Source organism: Biomphalaria glabrata, chromosome 6 (assembly GCF_947242115.1).
Source record: "Biomphalaria glabrata chromosome 6, xgBioGlab47.1, whole genome shotgun sequence".
NCBI classification, from domain to species: Eukaryota; Metazoa; Mollusca; class Gastropoda; family Planorbidae; genus Biomphalaria; species Biomphalaria glabrata.
The window spans coordinates 43557269-43576551 of NC_074716.1; the positions used below are offsets into that span (position 1 = coordinate 43557269).

General features: G+C 36.9%; 1 protein-coding gene across 1 annotated transcript in view; it reads left to right on the forward strand.

Moving 5' to 3' along the window:
- LOC106057482 (ras-related and estrogen-regulated growth inhibitor-like) overlaps positions 1-18889 on the forward strand; it is a 34782-nt gene extending 15893 nt beyond the window's left edge. Inside the window, exons 2-6 of the mRNA XM_056033715.1 lie at positions 4455-4685; positions 5533-5589; positions 8396-8469; positions 15420-15627; positions 15973-18889. Coding sequence (XP_055889690.1) covers positions 4547-4685; positions 5533-5589; positions 8396-8469; positions 15420-15627; positions 15973-16139 — 645 coding nt within the window. The 5' untranslated portion in view covers positions 4455-4546 and the 3' untranslated portion in view covers positions 16140-18889. The remainder of the gene's footprint in view (positions 1-4454; positions 4686-5532; positions 5590-8395; positions 8470-15419; positions 15628-15972) is intronic.
- The last annotated feature ends 394 nt before the right edge of the window (positions 18890-19283 follow it).

Consider the following 19283-nt stretch of genomic DNA (forward strand, 5'->3'; position numbering starts at 1 on the left):
TTATGTTGTCTTCCCATCACTTTCTCTAACTGTCTCTTCTTCTTTTTCCTGGTACTGTTCCCTGAAGGAAGGTATTTGCGAGCCCCCGAAGACCTTGAAAAATGGCTATAGATACAAAGACAGAGGTTCATAGATTATATTCCAAATGCTTGGACGAATTCCTGTAAATGTACTTTCTTCATTAGTGCCATTAGAGCATGGAACGTGTTGCTTGAATCAGCCAGGAAATCCAATGACTTTACTTTAGTTAAACTCTCTAGTTAACATACAAGACAATTGGAAACAATTAATATCGCCTGTAGGTGGCCACCAAACAAAACGCTATGAGACTGAAATAATCAAAAAGAGGCATGAGGCTACCCCCCCCCCTTTTTTTTTCCAAAAAAAAAGCGTTAGCATTAAAAAACGCATAAGGAAATTAAAAAAAAAAATAAACCGAGCATTGCAGGTTCACGCCCAGTGTAAATGTATTAACCGATACGTTCTGGCCTGTTGATTTGAGTAGCTGTTCTAGCAGCTAGTTCACTCTGGCCTGTTGATTTGAGTAGCTGTTCTAGCAGCTAGTTCACTCTGGCCTGTTGACTTGAGTAGCTGTACTAGCAGCTAGTTCACTCAGACGCTAAGTTTTGCACTTGAACCTCACTTTTTTAAATTTATTTTCGAGACTCTTTTATGAAAAAATTTAGACATTTAAACTGGAAGAAACTAAAAATTTTAATTTTAAAATAACATTTAAATAAACTAACTTGGAAAGGGAAACTACTCAAACACACTGAACCTGTAGTGCTGTACATGAAAGATCCGCTTGGTGAAAATAGAATTTAAAAAAAAAATATTCCTTTGGTAATTAAAAATTAAGAAATAAGAAAAAAAAATGTTAAGGAACTATAAATAGGCTAAGTACATTTAAAAACTGTTCCCGGAAATGTCGCAAATTTTGATTTTTTTAAAAATTGTTAACGTGTAACTTGTTCTTCTCATTAACCTTTTCCGTTTCAGTAACTTCAGTTTATGCATCTTTCTTGTTATCAGTCTTTCTTTCTTCTCTTTCTCTCTCTCCTTCTCCCTCTCTCTCTCCCTCATCCTCCCTCTCCCTCCGTCCCTCTTTTCCCCTTTCTCCCCCCTCTCTCCCCCCCCCCTCTCTCCCCCCCCTCTCTCTCTCCTCTCTCCCTTTCTCTCTCCTCTCTCTCTCTCCCTCCTCTCTCTCTCCCCTCTCTCTCTCCTCTCTCTCTCTCCTCTCTCTCTCCTCTCTCTCTCTTTCCCTCTCCCCCCTCTCTCTCTCCTCTCTCTCTCTGCCCCTCTCCCTCCCTCTCTCTCTCCTCTCTCTCCCTCTCCCCCTCTCTCTTTCTCTCCTCTCTCTCCTCTCTCTCTCTCTCCAGTGAATGCTCCCCTTTCTTGAACACTTCCTACATTCGTACATCACTTCCCCACACTCCTGATGCCGTGTTGTACTCCAAAATCTCTTTTCCGTTCTTCCGTTGTTGTTTTTTCTTTCTCTTTCAGTCTTGAGTTTCTTCTTTTTTTATACCAACAACTTGGACAGAGAAGCAGAAGATGGGGAAATGTCTAAGAGTGAAGTCCCTTGTTAATGTTGGCACACGCCATTAAGTAGTTGATCAAAGCCTAACCTTCATTTTTTTTTATCCCGCAATGAGGTCGCATCTACCTGAATTATTGGGGTGTTTAAACGCGGTGTTTTTATCTGTGAACACATTGTAGGAGGCAAAGAAGTGATGAAAATAAGGGGTGGGGGAGGGGGAAATAATACACTTATATATAAAAAAAGTAAAGTTCCCCTTTCAGACCTTGTGATCTATAGGGCAGATGATGTAAAGGTTTCTGTGGCCTACGGTTAACGAGGGTGTCATGTGGCCAGCACAACGACCAACCGCCTTTACTTTTCCTCAACTAATGTGATGTACCCATTAGAGCTGGGTGCTGGCGCCTGAAGATCCCCAAAGTTAAAAATCCCAGTCTTCAACAGGATTTGAATCCCGGACCCCGGTTCGGAATCCAAGCGCTTTACCGCTCAGCCACCGCACCTCATACACTTATATTAGGTGATTAGATATTTGAGGAGCGAAAGCGGGACACATTCCAGTTATATGGCGTTAAAACTGAAGGCTCAGATGGTCCCAAGCGAGGCCAACATGCTGTACATCGTTACAGTAAGCTATTTAAAAATGAAGACAAACGGCATTTATCGTTAAGTTGGTGATTTCGCATCTCTCTCCAAGCTGTGGCCATGATGGGCCGGTACTTTCCTCCTTTAGTGGTGCTGTTACTCTGAACCCCGTACTTCATTGACGCATGAATCTCCTTGTGCAGTTGTTCACAAGGCTATCAAGGTATTCCCAGCATCTTTACAGCCCTCAGACAACGCCGTTTGCGCTGGCTTGGACATGTTATCCCGAAAGTCGTCCTCTATGGACAACTCGCGACTGGCGCAAGAAAAACTGGTCGCCCCCACCTCCGTTACATAGATGTAATAAAACGTGACCTTAAATAAGTACTGACAATTGGGAAGACATAGCTCTAGACCGCAACAGATGGAGAGAGACAGTGACCAAAAAAAATATGGACAGTAAAAGTACATGGGTCTCAGCTCAGGAAGAAAAACGTACAATCTGAAAAACGGCCAGCTCCTCTACCACCGAAGCAAAAGCCACCTTAACCTGCGCTATCTGTGGACGGGAGTGTCTCTCCAAAATAGGGCTCCACAGCCACATGAGGAAGTGTGCTCTGAGATGAACCATAGTCGTTCTAAGACTGAAGGAGGCCAATGATTCTATCAAGATAATCCAGGACTGGACACGAGAGAGAAAGCAAAACGTCGAGAACGTACTGACGTCAGTTAGTGAGGAAATAAAAAGCAGTATGGCCCAGAGAAGAGACACTACTCATGCCTTAAACACAGGACCTTGCGAAGAAGGAAAGACCGAAAGATGGTAACTTTGAAGCTTAAAATCAAATTCTGTAATAAAAGCCTGGCATTCTCTTCGTATCATAGTTGCACTGAGTAGCAATATGATACTGTAACGGTGTAAGATTCTCTCAGCTATCTCTTCGTATCATAGTTGCACTGAGTAGCAATATGATACTGTTACGGTATAAAATTCTCTCAGCTATCTCTTCGTATCATAGTTGCACTGAGTAGCAATATGATACTGTAACGGTGTAAGATTCTCTCAGCTATCTCTTCGTATCATAGTTGCACTGAGTAGCAATATGATACTGTTACGGTATAAAATTCTCTCAGCTATCTCTTCGTATCATAGTTGCACTGAGTAGCAATATGATACTGTTACGGTATAAAATTCTCTCAGCTATCTCTTCGTATCATAGTTGCACTGAGTAGCAATATGATACTGTTACGGTATAAAATTCTCTCAGCTATCTCTTCGTATCATAGTTGCACTGAGTAGCAATATGATACTGTAACGGTATAAGATTCTCTCAGCTATCTCTTCGTATCATAGTTGCACTGAGTAGCAATATGATACTGTTACCGTATAAAATTCTCTCAGCTATCTCTTCGTATCATAGTTGCACTGAGTAGCAATATGATACTGTTACCGTATAAAATTCTCTCAGCTATCTCTTCGTATCATAGTTGCACTGAGTAGCAATATGATACTGTTACGGTGTAAAATTCTCTCAGCTATCTCTCAGTATCAGGACGGGATTTAGACGAGAAAGCCCCTAAGCCCTTTTAGATATGAGGCCCCTTGTAATCAACATAAGGTAATTTCGCTGCCTATCAAGAGTGCCGGTCCATTCTTTCACGTTGTCCGGCCAGTTTTTCTTTGGTAGACCCTTTCTTAGTGCTCCCTTCACTGTACCTTGGAGGATGATTTTGACAGATGTCTTACAATATGACCGAACCAGCTCAGCTTTCGTGCACTTAAAGTATTGAGGAATCTTACAAAAACTCATTGTTATATTTTATTTTACAAACCAAGTTTGTGTACTTAAAGTATTCAAGTATTACCTAAATTTCCACTTTAATTGTGTTCTGTAATCTATTATTACGAACCTGCATCATCTTAGGATGACTCCTATCTTATTTTATAAATTACAGACGTTACTTTAACAGAGAAGATAATTACGCCCAACACATTTCATGCGTCATGCGTGTTAATCAGTAACTTAAGCTCTGCTAAACTTCAACGTGACAAAGCCACACAGTCCCAGCGTGACAACAGACTTTTTTTCCCCCGATGTCGCTCCTACGTTTCTTAGTGACTATATTTTTGAAATACCATTCATTCTTCCTTTCTGTATTAATTTTTGAAAAACAAAAAAATATGCACAACGAAAACTAGCCCATTAAAATGTATAGCTTAGTCACATTGCTAAAACAACTTAATTTTGAGATTATTTTTGTCAAAGTTGTTGTTTTTTCCACAATCATAACAGTATCTTTATTGAATTGTTTTTATTCTTTGATCTAGCACATGGAGTGCGTGGGACTCAAACGTAGACCATTGCAAATAAATGAATCGCTTGTCTCAACGCTGATTAGGAGGGAGCACTAAGCTTATAAATGAGCGCTCCGGGTTCCCCTCCGGAGGGCTCCAGCCCAAATAGTGGAACAACGCTGAAACCCTACCTAAGGCGAAAGAAATCTTCGCTGGGCGAAACAAAGATTGCTGTTCTTGGAATGGCTGGAGTCGGAAAGAGTGGTAAGACTACAGACAAGAATTATATAGCTTTGGATAACGAGTCAATGTTATTGTCTAATTTCATTAAATATAACTCAATGTCAAAAACAACATTGCCTTTAAACATTATGCCAATTTGCCAACTGTAAAAGTTCAATTTGGAGAATTCCCATATACCCGATGCGTGCATGAAAAAGAAGGAGCTTTAAATTCTTTCCAATTATTTTATTTTCGTTCATGAATTTCAAGAAAAGTTTATGGCTGACATCTCAACATCGCTTCGAATTGTTAGAGCTACATTTGAGGTGAAATCTTTCTTTTCGGATATGTTCAAGATAAACGAAACAATGTCAAGCACGCTTCAAAATTGCCAACTAAATAAAAGTTCTAAAAAGAAGTGGTTAAAAAAATTCTTTTCGCAATGCTACATTGAAGGAGAATCGCGATAATAAAACTTTCAAAAAACAAAACTTATTGACATTTCTTTTATTTGTGTACACCAGATACACCAACAATTTTCTATTTACTCATTTTCCGCCATGTATGAAAAACTCCATATAAAATGATCAATGTTTATATGCGCAAATCGAATACTTCAGTTAGTCAAAAAAAAAAAAAAAAAAAAATGATAATAGTAGGCCTACTACATTGTTGATTAATGACCTTCTTATAACAAGGGTTAGTAGGCCTAATATTTATTTTTATAATAATCGGAATTCGAACGAAAATTTCACATATTTATTTTACGGAAGAAATGAAAGAAAAGAAAATTATATGTTTAACCTATATGTCTGTATATAAGAATAGTATTAGTTCATGTATATAGTTAAACTTTTCCTACGATAACTAAATGGAATTTTTTTTTCAGCCTTGTGTGTACGATTTTTAACCAAAAGATTTATAGGAGAATACGATCAAGCAAGTGGTAAATATAATAACTCGTGTATGGATGTATGGATGTATATGTATATATATGAATGGATAGATATATAGATTAGATAGATAGATAGATAGATAGATAGATAGATAGATAGATAGATAGATAGATAGATAGATAGATAGATAGATAGACAGACAGATTAGATAGATAGATAGATAGATAGATAGATAGATAGATAGATAGATAGATAGATAGATAGATAGATAGATAGATAGATAGATAGATAGATAGATAGATAGATAGATAGATAGATGTGTGAGCTACAACCCTATAAAGTTTTAGTTGGACTAACTTACTTGAAAGATTTTTTTGTTGAGATCCAAATGATGTAAGTCCTAAGTAGAGGCTACACTGGTACCTGGTCGTGATTGGCGATGACGCCGATTCTGGTTCCGTGGTTCGAGTCCTTCTCGGTTAGACTTAGGGTTCTCGATGTTACGCCTGCTGCTATTATATGTTACATGTCATGTTTATTCATAATTGTGTTTCAGCACTAAACAGTTACAAACTTCATTTTATATTTCATAAGTGAGAATTGCATGCAGGAGTGGAATTTATGTCACTTCCACCCACTCTACACCAAGGCTATGTAAGAGAAGTAAGCTTGGGGATACACCCAGCATCACAACACCAAGGCTATGTAAGAGAAGTAAGCTTGGGGATACACCCAGCATCACAACACCAAGGCTATGTAAGAGAAGTAAGCTTGGGGATACACCCAGCATCACAACACCAAGGATATGTAAGAGAAATAAGCTTGGGGATACAGCCAGCATCACAACACCAAGGATATGTAAGAGAAGTAAGCTTGGGGATACACCCAGCATCACAACACCAAGGATATGTAAGAGATTAAGCTTGGGGATACACCCAGCATCACAACACCAAGGATATGTAAGAGAAGTAAGCTTGGAGATACACCCAGCATCACAACACCAAGAAGAAGTAAGCTTGGGGATACACCCAGCATCACAACACCAAGGATATGTAAGAGAAGTAAGTTGGGGATACACCCAGCATCACAACACCAAGGATATGTAAGAGATTAAGCTTGGGGATACACCCAGCATCACAACACCAAGGATATGTAAGAGATTAAGCTTGGGGATACACCCAGCATCACAACACCAAGGATATGTAAGAGAAGTAAGCTTGGAGATACACCCAGCATCACAACACCAAGAAGAAGTAAGCTTGGGGATACACCCAGCATCACAACACCAAGGATATGTAAGAGAAGTAAGTTGGGGATACACCCAGCATCACAACACCAAGGATATGTAAGAGATTAAGCTTGGGGATACACCCAGCATCACAACACCAAGGATATGTAAGAGATTAAGCTTGGGGATACACCCAGCATCACAACACCAAGGATATGTCATGAGAAATAATCTTAGGGATAGACCCAGCATCACAACACCAAGGCTATGTAAGAGATTAAGCTTGGGGATACACCCAGCATCACAACACCAAGGATATGTCATGAGAAATAATCTTAGGGATAGACCCAGCATCACAACAACATGGATATGTAACGAGAGAAGTTCGAAATTACACACATCGTGTCATTAGCAAGGATATGTAATGGGACGAAGCTGAACTTACACACATCTTCACAACAGCAAGGATATGTAATGGGACGAAGCTGAACTTACACGCATCTTCACAACAGCAAGGATATGTAATGGGACGAAGCTGAACTTACACACATTTTCACAACAGCAAGGAGAGAGAGAGAGAGAGAGAGAGAGTTGAAATCATACCCACTGACTAAGCATCATCAATATACAGTCTGAAAGTGTTTGAAGAAAGTGTATCCCAAATGCTATCATAGGCAATTTCTTCCAGTCATAACAAGTTATACGTATTAACTTTAAAACCTTTTTACAAAGCTTATATCTACTCACTCTGTCTGTCTGTCTACATGTATGTATGGTAAAAAGTTTGTACACATTATTTCTCCCACACCCAATCACGGATCAAGCTGAAATTTTGCACAATTATTTCTTTTACATCAATAAAAAAAAACAATTAGTTAACTACTGGTAATTAATTATTTTGTTTAGTATCTTCAACAAGTGAATGAAATCGTACTTGACATGTTGTGGTATAAGTTGAATTAGTCCCCTTGAGGAATCTTGAGCGTTGAGTAAACATTTTTTTATGCATTTAAAAAACGATCATGTAAACATTCACCAAGATACCCCCTTCTTCCCTCCTCCTTTCACAACTGGTCCAGACAAGTGATAGGATCATAGCGCATCGAGAAAGCTAAAATCTAAACAAAACCAATGGACCTCATTCACCAATCGTAAACAAACAACATTTGTTACGTGATCTTATTGATAAAACAACGGGAAAAAACTGTCACGTGACAACCATCATGAATTAAACATGAGATCGTAAATTATATAGAAGAGATAGAACACCACGTGGCTAAATGTTGTTTGTTTACAATTGGTGAATGAGGTCCATTGGTAAAAAAATATCGCACTTATTTATATGTATAGGTTCATCTTTCTCATAATTGCATGACAGATTCAAACTAATTGATACAATTACACTTAATAAGCTTTGCTTTTCTATATAGTATTTCTTATGTTTATTCTTGTTTAACAGATGTTAACAGAAGATAGAAGCTCACGCTTTTTTAAATTTAATTTTTATTTTGTGATATGGGATTAAAGAGCCATCGTATGTTCATATTATCTCATTACACCATAAGAAATAGTGAATGCATTCTTACAGAGGGGTTGGTCCTCAAAGGAGTTGTCTTTTCTTCCTTCAGAAAACAAGTACAAATGTGCTACAACTTTGGAAGGCGAGTCTGTGACCTTTGAACTTTTAGACACACGATCAAATGTAAGTTGTTCAAACTAAGATGTTGAAATAACATGTATTTTATCTAATAACTTACAGGCGTTATTTCAAAAGAAAAGATAATTATGTCCTATGCGTGTATACATACATCAATCTAGCCATATATAATAATCAGTGGATTAAAGTGTTCGGTTTTCCTGGCTGTTTTAAGTAACCCATTCTATGCACTATTATCACTAGAGGAAAAGGAGCACTTATACGAATTTGTCCTAGTATGTGGAATTGCCTTTATTTTTGTGTTTTATAACCATATGTATTTTGTATGATTTTTTTTCTTAGTTTTTGTGTGTGTTTCGTTTTGTATTTGCAAATTATGGTTGAGTGTTTTATGTATTATTTCTACTTTACTTTGTATTCTTCGGTTGTGAAGCGTCTCTAAATTTAGTGATTTTACCAATGGTGTTACTCCAATAAAATCTGACTATTCGATCAAGGTTATACTATATTTAATCTTTAACCAAAGCAGGACGTTGTATATGGATGTGAATGTGTAATTATTTAACGAGTTGTGATTTTTAAAAGAAAGATAAATTTCTTGTTTGGAGTAACAATGCGTTTGAACTGTACTATCGCGCAATAATTTCTGTTTGAACTTTTTTTTTTCTGTGAGGGCGCTAAACTGACTCATTTATATTTACGCCTTGACACATCCGGCAGACGGGAATCCACTTGACAGATCAAGTTCGTTTTTCTACGAAGTGCCAGAATCCTCTTCCATCCTCCAGGTGTGAGCGGGGCTACTAACGTCGTAATCATGTAACGTTCGTATGCTCTGTTCGTCTGCTCGGGTTAATTTTTACGACATTCTTCCCCCCCCCCCAATCCCCCTTACATGAGAGTTTAAAATTTCTCCTAAATGTAGAAAATGTTTTTTTTAAAAAAAAGTATTTGTTTATGTGCTCAGGGGGAATAAACAGTTAAGAAAGGGGAGTTAATTGTTAAGTGAAAGTGAAATAGCAAAGAAATGATAGATACAGGCTTACTTTGACATTGGGTAGTAAGCTGATTTAACGTTTACCGCTTTTATCAACGTCAGCGAGTACAGTGTCTTTTTTTTTTTTTTTTGGTCTTTTTTTTACACTTTCTCTTTTGGCAGTAGTATAGACACAACGCATTGCACTGAACTATTCACCAGGTGCCATTGCATTGTACTGTCATGTCAGTTCACTCATTTCTGAACTGAACAGTCACATAAGTGCCATTGGACTACGCTCTGAATTGTACGGTCGAATAAGTGTCGTTGCACTAAAGTCTGAATTGAACGGTCGAATAAGTGTCATTGCATTAAATTCTGAATTGAACGGTCGAATAAGTGTCATTGCATTAAATTCTGAATTGTACGGTCGAATAAGTGTCGTTGCACTAAAGTCTGAATTGAACGGTCGAATAAGTGTCATTGCATTAAATTCTGAATTGAACGGTCGAATAAGTGTCATTGCATTAAATTCTGAATTGAACGGTCGAATAAGTGTCATTGCATTAAATTCTGAATTGAACGGTCGAATACGTGTCATTGCATTAAATTCTGAATTGAACGGTCGAATAAGTGTCATTGCATTAAATTCTGAATTGAACGGTCGAATAAGTGTCATTGCATTAAATTCTGAATTGAACGGTCGAATATGTGTCATTGCATTAAATTCTGAATTGAACGGTCGAATAAGTGTCATTGCATTAAATTCTGAATTGAACGGTCGAATAAGTGTCGTTGCACTAAAGTCTGAATTGAACGGTCGAATAAGTGTCATTGCATTAAATTCTGAATTGAACGGTCGAATAAGTGTCGTTGCACTAAAGTCTGAATTGAACGGTCGAATAAGTGTCATTGCACTAAATTCTGAATTGAACGGTCGAATAAGTGTCATTGCATTAAATTCTGAATTGAACGGTCGAATAAGTGTCGTTGCACTAAAGTCTGAATTGAACGGTCGAATAAGTGTCATTGCATTAAATTCTGAATTGAACGGTCGAATAAGTGTCATTGCATTAAATTCTGAATTGAACGGTCGAATAAGTGTCATTGCATTAAATTCTGAATTGAACGGTCGAATAAGTGTCATTGCATTAAATTCTGAATTGAACGGTCGAATAAGTGTCATTGCATTAAATTCTGAATTGAACGGTCGAATAAGTGTCTTGCACTAAATTCTGAATTGAACGGTCGAATAAGTGTCATTGCACTAAATTCTGAATTGAACGGTCGAATAAGTGTCGTTGCACTTAATTCTGAATTGAACGGTCGAATAAGTGTCATTGCATAAAATTCTGAATTGAACGGTCGAATAAGTGTCATTGCATTAAATTCTGAATTGAACGGTCGAATAAGTGTCATTGCACTAAATTCCGAATTGAACGCTCGAATAAGTGTCATTGCATTAAATTCCGAATTGAACGGTCGAATATGTGTCATTGCATTAAATTCTGAATTGAACGGTCGAATACGTGTCATTGCACTAAATTCTGAATTGAACGGTCGAATATGTGTCATTGCATTAAATTCTGAATTGAACGGTCGAATATGTTTCATTGCACTAAATTCTGAATTGAACGGTCGAATATGTTTCATTGCACTAAATTCTGAATTGAACGGTCGAATAAGTGTCATTGCATTAAATTCTGAATTGAACGGTCGAATAAGTGTCATTGCATAAAATTCTGAATTGAACGGTCGAATATGTGTCATTGCATTAAATTCTGAATTGAACGGTCGAATATGTTTCATTGCACTAAATTCTGAATTGAACGGTCGAATATGTTTCATTGCACTAAATTCCGAATTGAACGGTCGAATATGTGTCATTGCATTAAATTCTGAATTGAACGGTCGAATACGTGTCATTGCACTAAATTCTGAATTGAACGGTCGAATATGTGTCATTGCATTAAATTCTGAATTGAACGGTCGAATATGTGTCATTGCATTAAATTCTGAATTGAACGGTCGAATACGTGTCATTGCACTAGATTCTGAATTGAACGGTCGAATAAGTGTCATTGCATTAAATTCTGAATTGAACGGTCGAATATGTGTCATTGCATTAAATTCTGAATTGAACGGTCGAATACGTGTCATTGCACTAAATTCTGAATTGAACGGTCGAATATGTGTCATTGCATTAAATTCTGAATTGAACGGTCGAATATGTGTCATTGCATTAAATTCTGAATTGAACGGTCGAATATGTGTCATTGCACTAAATTCTGAATTGAACGGTCGAATAAGTGTCATTGCATTAAATTCTGAATTGAACGGTCGCATAAGTGTCATTGCACTAAATTCTGAATTGAACGGTCGAATAAGTGTCATTGCATTAAATTCTGAATTGAACGGTCGAATAAGTGTCATTGCACTAAATACCGAATTGAACGGTCGAATAAGTGTCATTGCACTAAATACCGAATTGAACGGTCGAATAAGTGTCATTGCATTAAATTCTGAATGGAACGGTCGAATATGTGTCATTGCATTAAATTCTGAATTGAACGGTCGAATATGTGTCATTGCATTAAATTCTGAATTGAACGGTCGAATACGTGTCATTGCACTAAATTCTGAATTGAACGGTCGAATAAGTGTCATTGCATTAAATTCTGAATTGAACGGTCGAATAAGTGTCATTGCATTAAATTCTGAATTGAACGGTCGAATATGTGTCATTGCATTAAATTCTGAATTGAACGGTCGAATAAGTGTCATTGCATTAAATTCTGAATTGAACGGTCGAATAAGTGTCATTGCATTAAATTCTGAATTGAACGGTCGAATATGTGTCATTGCATTAAATTCTGAATTGAACGGTCGAATAAGTGTCATTGCATTAAATTCTGAATTGAACGGTCGAATAAGTGTCATTGCACTAAATTCTGAATTGAACGGTCGAATATGTGTCATTGCACTAAATTCCGAATTGAACGGTCGAATATTTCGTAGTCCAAATCTCCCGACGGGGGATGAGAGCGGGCAGGGTTTGAACCCTGGACCGTCGATAAATCCGAACGACAGTCCAGCGCGCAAACCGCACGACCAGGCAGGCAAGGGAATGGTCCAACACAAAATAAACAATATATAGCCTGTGTATAAATTAAGAGCTTACCCAGTTAGTAATGCTAGTCATTGTATATTTATTGTTCTTTAATTATATTTCTGGTGTCCGAGAGCAAATATACATAACAATTCGATGTAGTATGAACTATATTAAAGCAAGGTAACTCTTACATTGTCAATATTATTATTATTATTAGGCCTATTATGATAATTATTATGTGTAAACAATGTCAATAACTACTTGCTCTATTAAAAAAATGATGTTTGTTTGTTGTTTTTTTTTTGTTTATTTTTTTTTAGTTAAAAATTGCGTTATATATTAACTAGTTAGGATACATAAATGAATATTATAATCCAACTGTAAATTGCAATATTATGTCATCATTTCCTTGGCGTCAGTCCAAACTACAAATTTCGGATGTGTATGTTCTCATGTGCACAGCATCCTTTCAATTATTGAACCCTAACTTTACAGAAGCCACTTCCAAACTGTTTTAAACATTTTATTTTCAAAACAGCTCGAGATCAAATAAGAACATAAAACTAAAATGTTATTTAACTTGGTTAGGCCAATAATAGAATATGCATCCTCCGTTTGGGACCCCTCAACTCAAGAAAACATTAAGTAACTAGTACAGACACAAAATAGAGCAGTGAGATTCATAACAAACGAATATTTACATTTGACTAGAGTAACACCTTTAGTAAAATCACTAAATTTAGAAAGCCTTCAGGACAGAAGACTCAAAAGTAAAGTAGCAATTATACATAAAACACTGAACCATAATCTTCAAATACAAAAACAAAATTTAATAAAATACTCAGAAAGACACAAAGATAAAGGCACATTCCTCGTCCCATATGGTAGGACAAATTTGTACAAATACTCCTTCTTCCCTAGTTCTATTAGAGCATGGAATGGGTTGCCTGAGCTAGCCAGGAAAACCAGTGACTTGGCAGAATTTAAGTCATTGGTTTATATGAATGACTAAATGCATGACGCGTAGGACGTAATCATCTTCTTTTTTGAAATAACGTCTGTATTATATAAGATAAGATAAGATAGAATTAACTTTCTACCGAGTTAGGACACGTAGGACGTAATTATCTTCTTTTTTTGAAGTAACGTCTGTATTTTATAAGATATGATAAGATAAAAAAACGATTATATCAAGGGTGCTTCAAAAACCTTCGCCAATGTCAAACATTCTGTCACGACAAAGGCGCTGGGGGAAGTCTTCGTGTTTCTATATTTATTTCTAACAATGTACAGTCCGAATATCCTAAGATTCATCAGGTGATTCGGAATCTTAGCAAGTTACATGGTTGACCAACGGCATGATCCTTTCAAATGACCCGAAGTTTGAGGGTCTTGATATAGTTTACCCCAGTGTTTCCCAAACTTTTTCCTTAACGGAACACTTCGCACTATCTGAGTATTTAGCGGGACACTGGCTTATTTGAAGCGAGATTAATTCACGTGGCGGTCTACCAGTTATTTTAAAACAAGACTCCCGTGGGGTGCCTATGAGGGTGCGAGAGCATCCTCATTGCACTGTGCGGAGTTGCAAACAAGCTCCCACAACCTTGTCACAATCCAGGCGCCGTTTTTCAAGGGGCCGTTACATAAATGGCGTGTCCTGCACGGTTAGCCTGGTATAGAATAGAAAAATGGCGAGGGTCCCAGTGTACGTGGCCCTTGGCCGCGAGTCTACCCTCCTCCCCCCCCCCGGCAAGACATAACAGTGTACACTGTTCTCATTCAGGCCGGAGAGACCGTGAGAGGGATTTTTTGTTCACTTTTGCTGGAGAAAGAGTTCCAAAAGCCGAAGGCTCAACTCTACCTGACAGTTTCAAGAAGACCTCTCTGGGAAACACTGATTTGCTAATGATGAACATGTGCACTTTGTGTGTTGTCTGTCTGTCGTGTTTTTGTTTTCTTAAAAATGTAGCCTACTCTCACATTAGAGACAACCTGACTCGATTTCAGTTCAGCCCCACGGTAGGGACCTAACGTCGTATTCCTGAGCCCGGGCCCATGGGAACCTTGTTACACCACTGTCTCTAGCTGGGTGGGCTGTTGAAGCGCCAAAGTGTCCCGTAGAGCTGTGCTCAGCAATACGTTATGTTCTATTCCATTCTAAAATCATCTATCCCAGTGATTCATCCAAACATAGATGCGGTCTTCATTTCATATTAACTCTTTCTCTCCGTAATTATTTACCACATTCTGGTGGAATCAACGCTGGTATCGTCAGTTAGGAGAGAAAGAGTTAATACTATTACACAGATGCTTTCTTTCTCAAGCAAAAATATATTGGCTACAATTAGGTATGCATATATATCAACATGTAAGTCCGTTGTTGCAAAGTGGGATATTAAATATTACAGCATTAAAACCTAATAATAATAATAATAATAAGGCTTGTCCTCGAGTCCGAAGATTAATGAGGAATACAGTATTTCCTGTGGCTACGCAGTCCAGCTGTGACCTACATATTTTGCCACATTCCAGGGCAAGCATAACCATTGTCCGCCGGTGGTCGATTAAGATTTTCTTTTCGCTGTTTGCGTCTGTCCTCGGCAGTGGATTTTCTTTCTTATAGCATTAACGTAATATACATATATATATATATATATATATATATATATATATATATATATATATATATATATATATATATAAATCTTCGTTCGTTTTGCTTTAGTGTAGCGATATATAATTGCATTAGCAAATAATATCAACGTAATATTTTGTATTTCTTTCTATTGTGTCATTCTGTTATTTTTCGGACTTTTATATATATATATATATATATATATATATATATATATATATATATATATATATATATATATATATTTATAAGTACAAACCTAATTCCAGAATGATGATATGGGCGTGAGAGACGATGTCGTCAGGTGGGCAGACGGCTTCGTGCTAGTGTACTCTGTAACATCTAGGCAGACGTTCGAAGTTTTGGCAGAAGTCCGGCGCAGGTTGGAAGACATGAAGAAGGTGAACCACGTTCCGGTCATCTTACTGGGCAACAAAGCAGACCTGGCGCACGTTCGGCAGGTCACTCAAGACGAGGGTAAGTATACGAGTTAACTAGTCAATAAACTTTTTAAAAATATAACTATTTGCGGCTTACATTCCTATCTCTCTTTACATTAACTTGAGAGATATCACTTTAAATTTAGATGCCAACCTGGCAATGTAAGTAAAGAATAGAAATGATTTAGAGCGAAAAAAAAAAAAAAAGGATTATAAATTTGGCCTACTACCTACCTGTCAGTGAGGTTTTCTTATTTTTGTTTGTTTGTTTGTTTAGTCTGCTTAATATGCAAATCGTCAATAAATAATTACTAGAACTTCAACAATATGGTGACCAGTCAAAGTAACAAGTAATGGCCTGAAAATGTTTACTCCTGTCCAGGGGCCAGATTGGCTGCTGAGCTAAGCTGTTCCTTCATGGAGGTCTCTGCATCTGAAGACGTTACCAAGGTAACTGATGCGTTTCACACACTCTGCAGGGAGATAATCGAGTACAAGCGAAGATCCAGGACGTTTCTCGACAGAGTATTCGGACTAAAGAAATCTTGAGATATCGGTAGTTATTAGAAGCTTTAGAATTGTGTATTTATACATTTATTTTTTATTACACATTGTAATTAATTTTTTCTTGCGATAATGTCTCAACAACTCTTGGTTCTTGGGCCTTAATTAAGCCATTGAAAACTTACCATAAGCTTGGAATGACGTAGTCCTACCGTACCATACTCACCATAGTAAATAGGGCCACTGTCAACTAAACCTGACATATGGCAAATCTAGATAATCACTATCCTCTTTTTTTTTAAATTAAATCTTCTTAAGCTTTCAAATAGAATTTTATTTTCTTGTACTTTTGAATAATAATATTGCTTTCGCAGCATCTGGGATGACAAACTTTGCCAAGGCTGGCATAATGATGAGTAGACCTATAATATAAAGTTAGATAGGCGTATATTATTTGGAATACTAAGCCTATAAATTGTTAATTGTGAGGAGAACCTATTGATTTTTTTTTTAAAGTAAGACATAGTGAGACTCTAAGCTTTGTAAAATATAAAAAGGTGGAGGGCCCATTGCAAAGTAGGTAGAAAAGTATTTATTGACTATTCCCCAACATACATACAGGTAGAAAAGTATTTATTGACTATTCCCCATACATACTGATGGCTGCCTGGTCGTGAGGTTTGCGCGCTGGACTGTCGTTCGGATTTATCGATGGTCGAGGGTTCAAATCCTGCCCGCTCCCATCCCCCGCCGTCCTGCGGGAGGTTTGGACTAGGAAGTAAACTATCTTCAACTCTGAAGAAACATCCGAAACATGTAAAACATTTTACAAACAAACATATATCAAAATAAATCGAAATTATTTTGTATTTTTAAAAAGGGGGGATGGGTTGAGGCAAAGCATCGTATCCACTGCACCCCCTTTTCCTTGCCAGCTACGAACTGAACTACCGTATATTTCAATATTGCAATACAGTACAAAGTGATCGCTCGTTGCCAGGCTACTGAGCCAGGAGTTTACGTTTTGAGTGATGTTAGGTACTGATTACAGTCGAATCCTGATGGAGGCTGAGATTGTAGATTCTTGATCTATTTCTAGTACGCTTTAATTTCACCCTGATCGAATGAGTACCTGACGTCAGCAGAGAAGTGATTAGTCGTTGTGCTGGCATTATAACACCCTAGTTAATAGTGGGCAACACAAACAATTGAATTTAACTCGCGATGTCTAAAAATGAACGTTACCTATTCAATGCTGATGTGTGAATGATAATGCGTGACGTCAGCTTTCTAGATAACTGGTTGACACGCTATTATTCTCTTTTTTTTTTTATCCATTGCTTTACCATACAATGCTTTGTATTATAGTAAGAAAAATCTGGCCATTTGACCAGGTGCCTACACCCTTTTCCGCCTTTCAAAAATGAATAACAAGCCAAACCATAGGTCTGTTAGAAAAACAAATGTTTATAGACCAAAAGCCTCTGCTTTAATTAGCTTTATATGGTATTTTATTTTAATTTATGGAAAATTATCTGTATCTAAATGTAAAGAATGTGAAAATGCATTATTTGAAATAGATTTGCATTCATGTTTTAGCCTAAATTTTCAACTCTTAAAAAAAAAAAAATTGAAACGATACGAGATAGATGTGTTCACATGAGTACTATAGATTTAGATCTAGCTTGCTTATGATGGTTGTCAAGATAGGAGGCTGAAGACTCAGTTCGACCCCCTATCTGATTTGACTTTTGTACATTATTTTTCTGGAAAACTGTGTGGCATATCTGTGTGTATGTGCTTGAATGGGATAAAAAGGGAGGGGCTAACTGTTATAAACTACAACAAAATTGCGATGCTATACGGAAGTTGGAATTTCGTGCAAAAAAAAATTTCTTCAACCACTTGTTTAAAAATTTGAAACATATTCCATAACTTTAATCCCAAACTGTTAAACACTATATCTCACAGTAAACGTTATGGACGGCTGCTCTGTCGAGTGGTATGCACTTCGGCGGACTGTCATCACGATAGTTCCGAGCTCAAACCCTGCTATTGTGTAGGAATTGTGTAGGAATTCTTATAAATAGTTGTAAAATGTATTTTAGAAATAATGTACACATTTTGTCCACCTGTCTGAACGAATGTTAAGATTATGTGCTTCGTCACAGTTTTAAACGTCACTATTCTTTTGCATATGAATACGTATTGCATAAGTATTAAAGATCAAGATTTTTAACCTGTACGTATGTCTGAAATATATCAATAGTTGATGTTCTAGTTTGTTCTTATTATTTTTATTTTTGGTAAAGAGAGTTGTACAATTAAGATGCCTTACCTCTGAATGTTTATGCTTACATTTTTTTTTCATGTTCTACAATAAATTATACAAAAACATTATTAATATTTTTGTAAACAGTAATATGTTTGTGTAACAGACGTCTTCCTACTAGATGCCGTGGCTTCTTCGTCTCATAGTTGCTCTACAACTATGTCATCTAAAGGGCTGTGATATCAGCCTATGGGGCTTCTGACACCACTTGCTCACACAACAAGCTTCAGGTTTTGACTAGTCATTTCTGAAAACTTCCTGCTTTTCTTACTCTCTCATAAATTGCTCTACAGGTGTGACTAGTGGAACTGAATTGTTATCCATCAGAGATGTGAAACTGCTGAAGATGTTTAAGTATTTGTGTATAACCAAACATTACTTTCATGAACACTTCCCCCTGTACATTACCACTGATGTGTATGTAGATCACACAACAAATAGAAATATAATTTACTTAATTATTCTCTTGGAGTTCTATATTTTGTTATTGCATGCAATTTCTTAAACTGATTTTCTTCTTCCTTCATTCACATCCCAATTCTAAATTTCAAGTTAGCTATGACCCAATGCAATAAACAACTGTGACTAAATAATATATATAAGCTCTAGTCCTATTAGAATCAATTTATCTATTTAATATTTTCAACACAAGGTTTAGTAAAGCATAAACATTTGTATTATTGTTTCTACTGCTGGAACTTCCTTCACCAGCTAAAAATAGATTCTGGATTTCAAGAAAAACTGCAGAGGCTCAACTGTACATTTACTTGTTAAAATTAGACTTCTCTTTTAAGTAGGGTAAATAATTCTTTATGCTGCATTATCGTGTTTTCTAATGGCTTCTTATAAATTGTAGT